A 12,414-nucleotide genomic window follows, 5' to 3' on the forward strand; every position below is an offset into this window, starting at 1 on the left:
CCACTTCTACATTATGGGGTTTCGTGTGTAGTAAAATCTTAATTTAATCAATTTTAAATTCAGGCTGTAACACAACAAAATGTGGAAGAAGTCAAGGGATGTGAATACTTTCTGAAGGCCCTGTATGTATGTAACATTAACCTGTTGGGGCTACAGGTTAGCAATGAACCCCGAGTCGGGATTGCTAACAAGGCTGGAAATTCAAAACATCAAAAATCTAATAATTTCAATTTCTCAAACAATCAACTATTTTACACAATTTAAAAGATAAACATCTCCTTAATCTAACCACATTGTTCGATTTTCAAAGAGGCTTTACGGCAAAAGCATAAAGTTAGATTATGTTAGGACAGTACATAGCCACAAAAGTACAAACATCCATTTTCAATTCAAGGTCAGGCGTCACCAAAAGCAGAAACCAGCTAGAATTATGCACTAACCTTTGTCAATCTCCATCAGATGACACTCCTAGGACATTATGTTATACAATACATGCATTTTTTGTTCCATCAAGTTCATATTTATATCCAAAAACAGCATTTTACAGTAGCGTGAAATTCAGATGTTTTTCTTCTCTGAAATGCTTCCGGTGAACATAACAAAATTACTATTCGAAAACATTGGTAAATTATAATATTGTCATTCAAAGAATAATATATTATCATCTCGTAATTGCTACCGAATGGCCAGATCTCAAAATAACTTTACTGGGAAATCACATTTTGCAATAAACGGGGTGCTATGCTAAGAACAATAAGCTATGCTATACAGTTAGCATCATCTAAAAAACGATAATAACATTGTAAATATCCCCTTACCTTTGATTATCTCCATCAGAAGGCAGGCATCCCAGGTCCGGAAGGCATCCCAGGTACGGAACAAATGTGGTTTCTTTTGACAAAGTTCATAATTTATGTCCAAATAACACCAAGTACTTAGCGTTCATTATGCTCCCACAAAACGTGGTGGGGGGAGTGTAAAATCACGCCGAAAAGCAAAAAAAACCTAGTAAATAATCTATTTACGTTCGTTCAAACATGTCAAATGTTGTTTAGCATTAATCTTTTGGTCCATTTTTAACGTTAAACATCAGTAATATTTTCACACAACCTATCCTATGTCTAGATAAACAATGATGACAAACTCACGCTTCTCAGATTTATGTGCAGGCGCAAAAAATGAAGTGATGACATGTCAACTTCCTTGGATTCTAATTTGCTCTCTGTTTATCATAGACGCTTCAAACAACTTTATAAAGATCGTTGACATCTAGTGGAAGCCGTAGGTGTTGCGAAATGAATGCTTTCTCACTATGGTATCTATAAAACAATGACACTAAATAGTACAGTCACAAAATTCACATTTTTTTTCGATCTATTTTTCACAGGTTTTTGCCTGCAATATGAGTTTTGTTATACTTACAGACACCATTCAAACTGTTTTAGAAAATTCAGAGTGTTTTCTATCCGAATGTGTTAATAATATGCATATCCTAGCTTCTGAGTTGGTGTAGGAGGCGGTTAAAAATGGGCACATATTTTTTTCAAAATGTCTCAATACTGCCCCCGAGCCCCAACAGGTTTTAAGTAACAATATATATCGAAAATTTGATCAATTAACATGATTAACACTATTACCTTCTCTTCAAGGGCATTTGTACACAAACACACATGCATGCACACACACACACACACACACACACACACACACACACACTCATTAGCTTCATAGTAGAGAGACAATAAGTGTTGGGGAGGAGTGAACTACATGTAGTTCAACTAGTAATTTAACTGCATTTTGAAGTAGCTTGGTGGTAGTTTAACTCAATTCAAATCTAGGTAGTGTTTTCAGTAGTTAATTACTTTTTGCCATATAGGGGTGTAGCTAACTATTGTAAATACGCACCACTTTTTTTACTAAAATAAATATGAGTGAAGTAGGCAAGAATTTACTTTCTTTTTCAGCATTAGACCTGCATAATTCTCACTTGAAACATAATTTTACTTTTAATAGGCTAAATTACACATTATGTTAACATCTGACTCCAGAGTGATCTGGTCATGCAATTGTAGTCTATGAAATTTCTGATTTAGATATGATAATTTTTCACTAAGTAGTTTGGATGTGGTGAACTACGTTTTCAAAGTGACTTTAGTTCAGTAAACAATATTTTTCTTAAGGGTAGCTCTACTGTAGCTTAACTTCTTCCAGTGTGAAGTAATTGGTAGCTTTGTAAACTGTATTTTCAAAGTAGCTTCCCCAACACTGAAGACAAGTGTAGAAAACAAGTGACAACCTTTTCTCAGCCAAGTGTTGCTGGAGGGCAGAGCACACAGGAATAGTGTTAGAAGCTGCTTAGTTCTATACCACCTCAGAGAACCAAGTTAGGGCCACATCATTTTCCTGCCTCATCTCACAAACATGGAGTTCTCTTCTCTGATCTGTGTACAGTTCCTACAGGTTGACGGACAATTACACACCCTCTCCTTTTCAAACGGCAGTTTTTGTGGTGGAAAACAAATAGTCAACAATGCCATTGAGAGCACTGTGGATGGTGCTGTGAATGCTAATGGTTGTTAATGAGTGTTAGGCTAGCCCTTTAACGACCACAGTGGCCTTTCCAGGACTTTGTCCATGTTTCTCAGCATCATGAATGGCATCATGAATGCATAGTAGTTCATTGTACCATTTCTAAGCCATGGTTGATATAAGTGGCTAATCCTCACGTGATATTATCTCAATTACTTCGGAACATTATGAAAATATAAAGTTTTCCTAATGTTGATATCAACTATTTGGTATCCTTAGGCAAACTCACAAACTGTATGTATTTAAATGACTAAAATGGGAAGTGGTTCACAAATGCAAACACACCACACACACACACACACACACACACACACACACACACACACACACACACACACACACACACACACACACACACACACACACACACACACACACACACACACACACACACACACACACACACACACACACACACACACCACTCTATACAGAGGAACTCTAAAAAACACAAGTAGTCATGTGAGAAACTTATAGAACTGTGTAGTCAGCCTGGTCTCATAGACTAGACGTAAAATGATTATGACATGTCACGTTTGGTATGGCTGCATAAGACAGAAGGTTACTTAAGGCAAAAACGAAAGTAGGGTGGTTGGTCGGGGTGGATGGGTGAGTGTATAACGTGAACGTTTAGCAACCCAAAGGTTGTGTATTAATTTTAACTAATTGGCAAATTTAGCTAACGTTAACGTTAGCCACCTAGCCACCTAGGTAAATTTAGCGACAACAAATTGGAATTCCTAACATATCATAGGTTTGGCAAATTTGTAACATATTGTACGAATTGGAATTTATTACATATTGTATGAATTGCAATTTGTAACATATCATACAAATTCTCATTCGTAACATATCATACAAAATGGATGATGGACATCCACAAATTAATGCATACCATATGAAACATAACATATCATACTAATTTACATTTACTATGTTAAGTCTACCCCTGAGTCCAGATTGGTGTAGTGGTGCTGTTTGATGGTTGGGCTTTTGTAATCTCCCGATTTCTCCCTCGACCAGCCTCCACTGGGCTTTTCAGCCACTCAGCTGTTGTTCACTCTTCCTCCTCCCAGGTGGTGATGTGGGAGAGCTGATGTCTACAATGGCTGACCTGGATCTGCACCTGCACATACTGATACCCCCGTTTCAACACTGTCGTGGTTACCTCCCGACCCAGCAGCCCAACCCCAGGATCTGACCTTGTCTCTTCCTCACCTCCCCTGGGCTTCCTCCAGCCAGGCCTCCTGGCTCTACCCTGGGCCCATAATGGGAGGATGCCTCTCCAAAAGCAAGCCAGGTGAACACCATCTCCACCAAACCACTGTTCTCCTTCCCTCCGTCCTACCCCCCATCCTCCTTCCCTTCGTCCTACCCCCTTTCTCCTTCCCTCCGTCCTACCCTCTGTTCTCCTTCCCTCCGTCCTACTTCCTGTTCTCCTTCCATCTGTCCTACCCCTTTCCAAATCCTGGAATAATTGGCATTTGTTCGCCAGCTATACAGTATATAGGTCATACAAACCCCTCTCCTGACTGCCTTTGTAGCATGGCGATTTGTGGAGGAGGAATTTTAATGCTCTCAATTGCATTGCCTTCAAGAGGATTACATAGTCAAATTTGAGTTTTAAACGTATGGCACAATGTATGACTGTTTCAAAGCAAAAATATCACTGATGCAATGCAGTCAGCTTGTTGAAGGCTGTGGTAAGTGCTGTAATTAAGTACATTACGTTTTTTATATCTTTGCTTGCTCCTAAAGCTTTGACTTAATAGTGTTTTAGCTCTTATGGAGAGCGGTTTAAAAAACCAAAACAAATTAAACATAATTTTCACAAAAACAACCACTGCAATACCACACTAGCAGCTAGTATGAATAAAGTGGAGGGGATAGGGAGCTTGTCTCCAGTTCTATAGGGGCGACTTTAGAGGGTGCTGTGCTGGAACAGAGGCCCCTCACTGTAAAATGTCTAATTAGTCAGAGTCTTTAGGAAACAAGTGGGACCCTGAATGGAACCTTGGACACAGCAGGGATGACCACCAGTATAGTTATGTTTTTAATATAGAATACAATATCACACCATCATTACTGTGTAATTATTCCTGTAAGTACAATGTAAAAAGTATTGTAATTACTTAAACTGTACCTAGCGCTAAGGTAAGGGTTAGGGTTAGGGCTAGGGAAAATCCAGAGAAAAATTGAAATCATAAAGCAATTACATGAAGATGATAATAATTATTCAAGTGTGTTGCCTGATGTGATACTGAACATTTCTGAAAAGCATGGGCTTAGTCAAAACATTGATGCACACTGTGAGTTTCTGCAGTCAGTGAAAAGCAGATTGGTACCTAATTTGACTAATACATTTTACATGATCCCTACAGAGCTGACCACTCAATTTGATCCAATAAAATATTTTAGCAACATAGAGTCAAGTAAACAGAATAGTTTCTAAGACTAGGAATAATATAAAGCCATCAGTGCCCACTCAAAAGGATTAAGCACATGATGCCTCTGAATGGAAAAACAGAAGGGAGAAAAGAAAGGGGAATGAGTGTGTGAGAGAGGGGGATGAAGTGGTAACATATGGCAAAGTGAGAGAATGCAGTAGGAGTATCTCTTCCTCACTTGACAAGTATGTTTCTCCTGAGGTGTACAAATTCACTCAGTTTTGCTGTCAATGAGTCATATTGGTCTTTGGTGCATTGGATAATCTCAGTGGAGAGATTGATCCCTTAACTAGGCAGGAATAATCCAAAAACAAAGAAGCTTGCATTTCTAGAAGAAGTGGTGCTATATAGAACCACAAATCAGCTTTGTTTTTTAGCAGTGTGTATGAATGTAAAATTACACTTTGTACATGTAATGTACAGTACAAAAGTAAGAGTAACTACACGTTGTGGACAAATACCCTCAGTTAAAGGTAATAGGTTTTTGGACAGAGTCATCTCACATAGTTTGCAAGTCATTGACAAATAAACCCCTGTCCAGGAGAAGGTGAGGTGAACCAAAATATACACTTTGCTTTTTTAATGATGATTTTAAAAAAATGCTCATGTACATGAATGGGTGGTGCTGCTTACTTTAGATTCAGTGAATTAACAAATTATAGAATTTATTAATTCATGTTCAATTATCATGCTAGTCTTCATTTTATATATACAGTGAGCTCCAAAAGTATTGTGACAGTGACACATGTTTTGTTGTTTTGGCTCTTTACTCCAACACTTTGGATTTGAAATGATACAATGGCTAGGAGGTTAAAGTGCAGACTGTCAGCTTTAATTTGAGGGTATTTTCATCCATATTGGGTGAACCGTTTCGAAATGACGTACATTTTTGTGCATAGTCCCCCCATTTTAGGGGACCGAAAGTATTGGGCCAAATTCAGTTATATGTGTATTAAAGTAGTCAAAAGTTTAGTATTTGGTCCCCTAAAACAGAGAGACTAGAGCCAAAACAACAACAAATGTGTCACTGTCCCAATACTTGGAGCTCACTATACATCAATCAACATTCTGACTTCAGCATGGAGCATATGGTTGAGTAAGCTATCAATTTATGGATTCAGAATTGCCCCGATCAGTGGATGTGATTTTATGATCTGAGAATCAAAAGAGAAGAGAATATCAAAATATAAAATATCCCTATAACAAATCTAATACACAATGTGAATTCTCTTACATAAGGTCCTAGTTGAAGATCTCTCCTTTGAAAAAAAAAAGATCCCATATGAGTCTGGGGATGGATGCCTCTACCCCTTTCCTCTCCTGTGATTGCAGTCACTCTCATGATTTTCCATTGATTTTAATTAAGACTCGCTCAGCAGGTCAAAATTCCAGCCAGATTATCGTGTAGGAACCGGAGGGTCAGCACATTTCTACAGCCGAAGAGATAAATCTGGCTGCAGTGAAAACGGGTTGCACAACCACCTCTTCAAATGCAGAAATACAAACACCAGAGGCAACTTATTAGATGTCATCAAATGCCTCAGGGTGCCTCACAACAAATAAACACAAACATCCACTTAGGCCTGTCCTTGTGTATGTGTGTTATTTCAGCAAATATCTAATGCATGTGGTAGTGATCCTAAATATATGTCATGAAGCTCTCAAGATTACCACAGCAAATTTGCCCCACGTTTTTCTTAATCTTATAAAGTATTTTCATGGTCATGTCAGTTTCATTCGATACAGAACTCTTCTCCGTGGGGAGTCTGACGCTGAGTGCTGCAATCAAAGGAAAAATTAATGAGTATCAGTGGCTGCTGGTGCCTTAAAGTTGAGGAGGATGATGGGTAAAAGTTATCAACAAGTGAATAAATTTTTTTTTAAATGTAACTGACTGGGCAAACATCAGCCTGAAAAGGGTGTTGTTTTCCTAATGGTCTGTGGTCTGTATTCTGCAGTTTTGCTAATGGTCTGTGGTCTGTATTCTGCAGTTTTGCTAATGGTCTGTGGTCTGTGTCCTGCAGTTGAGGTGAAAGTGGAGCTAACCCTTCTGGGCAAAGAAAAGGAAGCAGGTGTGAAGTCCGCTAATGGAAAGGCGAGCCCCTTTTCTGACTGCAGACCCAACGGAGCACTGGAACACTGCTCCGATGAGGATTCCGCCGCTGCCGCCCCCCTCAGGCTCTACAAACCCCGCGATTACCTGGAGGCCTCCGTTTGTCATGTCAAGGACCTGGAAAATGGACAGTAAGGCCTAACAAAAGACAATGTACAGTGCATTCGGAAAGTATTCAGACTCGTTGACTTTTTCCACATTTTGTTACGTTACAGCTTTATTCTAAAATGGATCAAAATGTTTTTCCTTATCAATCTACAAACAATACCCCATAATGAAAATGCGAAAAGGTTTTTAGATTTTTTAAAAAATGTATTAAAAATGAACAGAAATACCTTATTTACATGGGTTTTCAGACCCTTTGCTATGAGACTCGAAATTGAGCTCATTCAGTTTTGGTGCATCCAGTTTCCATTGATCACCCTTGAAATGTTTCTACAACATGATTGGAGACCACCTGTGGTAAATTAAATCGATTGGACATGACTTGGAAAGGCACACACCTGTCTATATACTGTAAGGTCAGAGCAAAAATCAAGCCATGAGGTCGAATGAAATTGTCCATAGAGCTCCGAGACAGGATTGTGTCGAGGCACAGACCTGGGGAAGGGTACCAAAACATTTCTGCAGTATTGAAGGTCCCCAAGAACAGAGTGGCCTCAATCATTCTTAAATGGAAGAAGTTTGGAACCACCACGACTCTTCATAGATCTGTCCTCCCAGCCAAACTGAGCAATCGGGGGAGAAGGGCCTTGGTCAGGGAGGTGACCAAGAACCTGATGGTCAATCTGAAAGAGCTCCAGAGTTCCTCTGTGGAAATGGGAGAACCTTCCAGAAGGACAACCATCTCAGCACTCCACCAATCAGGCCTTCATGGTAGAGTGGCCAGACGGAAGCCACACCTCAGTAAAAAGCACATGACAGCCCGCTTGGAGTTTGCCAAAAGGCACCTAAAGACTCTCAGACCATGAGAAACAAGATTCAATGGTCTGATGAAACCAAGATTGAATTCTTTGGCCTGAATGCCAAGCGTCACGTCTGGAGGAAACCTGGCACCATCCCTATGGTGAAGCATGGTGGTGGCAGCATCATGCTGTGGGGATGTTTTTCAGTGGCAGGGACTGGGAGACTAGTCAGGATCGAGGGAAAGATGAACGGAGGAAAGTACAGAGAGATCCTTGATGAAAACCTACTCCAGAGTGCTCAGGACCTAAGACTGGGGCGAATCAAACATCTGAAATCAAATCAAAATCAAATAAAATTGTATTGGTCACATACACATGGTTAGCATATGTTAATGCGAGTGTAGCTAAATGCTTGTGCTTCTAGTTCTGACAGGTGTGAACAAGCAGTGGATCGGGTGGTTGTTGTCCTTGATGATCTTTTTGGCCTTCCTGTGACATTGGGTACTATAGGTGTCATGGAGGGCAGGTAGTTGCCCCCAGTGATGCCTTGTGCAGACCGCACCCCCCTCTGGAGAGCCGTGCAGTTGAGGGTGTTGCAGTTGCCATACCAGGCTGTGATACAGCCCGACAGGAGGCTCTCGATTGTGCATCTGTAAAAGTTAGTCAGGGTTTTGGGTTACAAGCCACATTTTTTTCTGCCTCCTGAGGTTGAATAGGCGCTGTTGCACCTTCTTTACCACATTGTCTGTGTGGGTGGACCATGTCAGTTTGTCTGTGATGTGTACGCCCAGGAACGTAAAACTTTCCACCTTCTCCACTGCTGTCCCTTCGACATGGATAGGAGGGTGCTCCCTCTGCTGTTTCCTGAAGTCCACGATCATCTCCTTTGTTTTGTTGACGTTGAGTGAGAGGTTGTTTTCCTGACACCACACTCTGAGTGCCCTCACCTCCTCCCTGTAGGCTGTCTCGTTGTTGTTGGTAATCAAGCCCACTACTGTTGTGTCGTCTGCAAACTTGATGATTGAGTTGGAGGCGTGCATGGCCACGCAGTCATGGGTGAACAGGGAGTACAGGAGGGGGCCGAGTACGCACCCTTGTGGGGCCCCAGTGTTGAGGGTCAACAAAGTGGAGATGTTGTTTCCTACCTTCACCACCTGGGGGCGGCCCGTCAGAAAGTCCAAGACCCAATTGCACAGGTCGGGATTGTGACCCAGGGACTCCAGCTTAATGATGAGCTTGAAGGGTACTATGGTGTTGAATGCTGAGCTGTAGTCAATGAACAACATTCTTACATAGGTATTCCTCTTGTCCAGATGGGATAGGGCAGTGTGCAGTGTGATGGCTATTGCATCATCTGTGGACCTGTTGGGGCGGTATGCAAACTGAAGTGGGTCTAGGATGGCCGGTAAGGTGGAGGTGATACAATCCTTGACTAGTCTCTCAAAGCACTTCATGATGACAGAAGTGAGTGCTACAGGGCGGTAGGCTTTTAGTTCAGTTATCTGAGAGAGACCTGCCAATAACTGGAGAGACCTGAAAATGGCTGTGCATAGACGCTCCCCATCCAACCTGACAGAGCTTGAAGGGATCTGTAGAAAAAAATGTGAGAAACTCCCCAAATACAAGTGTGCCAAGCTTGTAGCTTATACCCAAAAATACTTGAGGCTGTAATCGCTGCCAAATGAGCTTTAAGAAAGTACTGAGTAAAGGGTCTGAATACTTTTTTATACATTTTCAAAAATTTCAAACACCTGTTTTTGCTTTGTCATATTGTGGATTAATTAGAACAAACAATTTAATCTTTTTTAGAATAAGGCTGTAACGTAACAAAATGTGGAAAAAGTCAAGGGGTCTGAATATTGAAATTTGTATGGCTGGAACCTGTCATTATTTCCCCTTGCCTCACAATTTTTGTCCCTTCCTGTGTGTGTGTGCGTGCGTTCGTGTGTGTGTGCGTCTGTGTGTGCTCTTATTCCTGCTTAGGATGCGAGAGGTTGATTTGGGAAGTGGCAGAGCGCTGCTCATTAAAGAACATGGCGAGTTTTCTGCAATGGGGCACAAGTGCCCACATTATGGGGCACCACTGGTCAAAGGTGAGTCCCGTTTTGCATTGTTTGCTATTTTTGTGGAATATTGGTATGGAAATTCATATTTTTGCAGTCTTATGTCATAATCAAGTCCTGAGATGGATTGGTGAGTGATACAGTGGGATGTACAGTACCAGTCAAAAGTTTGGACACACCTACTCATTCAAGGGTTTTTCTATATTTTTACTATTTTCTATTGTATGTAACATACTAGCGAAGACATCAAAACTATGAAATAACACACATGGAATCATGTAGTAACCAAAAAAGTGTTAAACAAATCAAAATATATTTTAGATTTTAGATTCTTCAAAGTAGCCACCTTTTGCCTTGATGACAACTTTGCACACTCTTAGCATTCTCTCAACCAGCTTCACCTGGAATGCTTTTCCAACAGTCTTGAAGGAGTTCCATCATATGCTGAGCACTTGTTAGCCTCTTTTCCTTCACTCTGCGGTCCAACTAATCCTAAACCATCTCAATTGGGTTGAGGTTGGGTGATTGTGGAGGCCAGGTCATCTGATGCAGCACTCCATCACTCTCCTTCATGGTCAAATAGCCCTTACACAGCCTGGAGGTGTGTTGGGTCATTGTCCTGTTGAATAACAAATCATAGTTCCACTAAACGCAAACCAGATGGGATGGAGTATAGCTGCAGAATGCTGTGGTAGCCATGCTGGTTAAGTGTGCCTTGAATTCTAAATAAATCACATACAGTGTCACCAGCAAAGCACCCCCACATCATCACACCTCCTCCTCCATGCGTCACGGTGAGAACCACTCATGCAGAGTTCATCCATTCACCTACTCTGCGTCTGACAAAGACACAGTGTTTGGAACCAAAAATCTCAAAGTCGGACTCATCAGACCAAAGGACAGATTTCCACCAGTCTAATGTCCATTGCTCATGTTTCTTGGCCCAAGCAAGTCTCTTCTTCTTATTGGTGTCCTTTAGTAGTGGTTTCTTTGTAGCAATTTGTCCATGAAGGCCTGATTCACACAGTCTCCTCTGAACAGTTGTTGTTGAAATCTGTCTGTTTCTTGAACACTGTGAAGCATTTATGTGGGCTGCAATTTCTGAGGCTGGTAACTCTGAAGCAACGTATCCTCTGCAGCAGAGGTAAGTCAGGGTCTTCCTTTCCTGTGGCGGTCTTCATGAGCCAATTTCATGATAGCGCTTGATGGTTTTTGCGACTGCACTTGAAGAAACTTTTAAAGTTCTTCACATTTTCCAGGTTGACTGAACTTCATGTCTTAAAGTAATGATGGACTGTCATTTCTCTTTGCTTATTTGAGCTCTTTTTGCCATAATATGGACTTGGTCTTTTACCAAATAGGGTTATCTTCTGTATACCACCCCTACCTTGTCATAACACAATCGATTGGCTCAACCGCATTAAGAAGGAAAGAAATTCCACAAATTAACTTTTAACAAGGCACACCTGTTAATTGAAATGCATTCCAGGTGACTACCTCATGAAGCTGGTTGAGAGAATGGCAAGAGTGTGCAAAGCTGACATCAAGACCAAAGGGTGGCTACATTGAAGAATCTTAAATATAATATATATTTTGATTTGTTTAACACTTTTTGGGTTATTTCATGATTCCTTACGTGTTATTTCATAGTGTTGATGTCTTCACTATTATTCTACAATGTAGAAAATAGTAAAAAAATTAAGAAAACCCCTTGAATGAGTTGGTCTGTCAAAACATTTGACTGGTACTGTATATCTTTGTGTGTTGCAGGTATCTTGTCCAAAGGCCACGTGCGTTGCCCCTGGCATGGAGCTTGTTTCAACATCGTTACAGGAGACATTGAGGACTTTCCTGGGCTAGACAGCCTGCCCACCTTCCAGGTGACCTTCCTTGTTCGGTTCGCAATGCCATTCACATTCCCTGCCTTCACATTCTCTCTAAGCATCGTCAAAACCGTGTACACATCGCTCATGTCTGTTTGCTTCAGGTCCGAGTTGAAAAGGACAAAGTGATAATTCGTGCTAACAAACAGGTAAAGACACTCTGGGACTATTTAGAATAGATCATTGTGCTAAATCAACTGATCCCCCTTTGATGACCTGTGACCTGGCAAACATTTCTGTCTTCCAGGATCTTCAGTCACAGAAGAGGTCAAAAGCCATGGCCCGATGTTCAGCAGTTAACTCCAGCACTGGCTTCAGCCAGGTCCTTATCATTGGATCAGGTGAGTTGGCCATTGAGCATCTCCTTACACTCACACTCAGGGATGGAAATTAAGCTAGCCCGCTAGCCCGTGT

At 41.1% G+C, this 12,414-nt stretch overlaps 1 protein-coding gene across 3 annotated transcripts in view; it reads left to right on the forward strand.

Annotated features, from left to right (window-relative positions):
• The window catches only part of LOC106585652 (apoptosis-inducing factor 3), a 34,289-nt gene that overhangs the window by 12,112 nt on the left and 9,763 nt on the right, over positions 1-12,414 (forward strand). For all 3 annotated transcript variants that reach the window (XM_014172082.2, XM_014172084.2, XM_014172083.2), the window contains exons 2-7: positions 3,666-3,889; positions 7,061-7,280; positions 10,038-10,147; positions 11,888-11,997; positions 12,105-12,149; positions 12,248-12,341. In XM_014172082.2, coding sequence (XP_014027557.1) covers positions 3,859-3,889; positions 7,061-7,280; positions 10,038-10,147; positions 11,888-11,997; positions 12,105-12,149; positions 12,248-12,341 — 610 coding nt within the window. In that variant the 5' untranslated portion in view covers positions 3,666-3,858. The remainder of the gene's footprint in view (positions 1-3,665; positions 3,890-7,060; positions 7,281-10,037; positions 10,148-11,887; positions 11,998-12,104; positions 12,150-12,247; positions 12,342-12,414) is intronic.

The sequence above is a fragment of the Salmo salar genome, chromosome ssa24 (assembly GCF_905237065.1).
Source record: "Salmo salar chromosome ssa24, Ssal_v3.1, whole genome shotgun sequence".
NCBI lineage: Eukaryota > Metazoa > Chordata > Actinopteri > Salmoniformes > Salmonidae > Salmo > Salmo salar.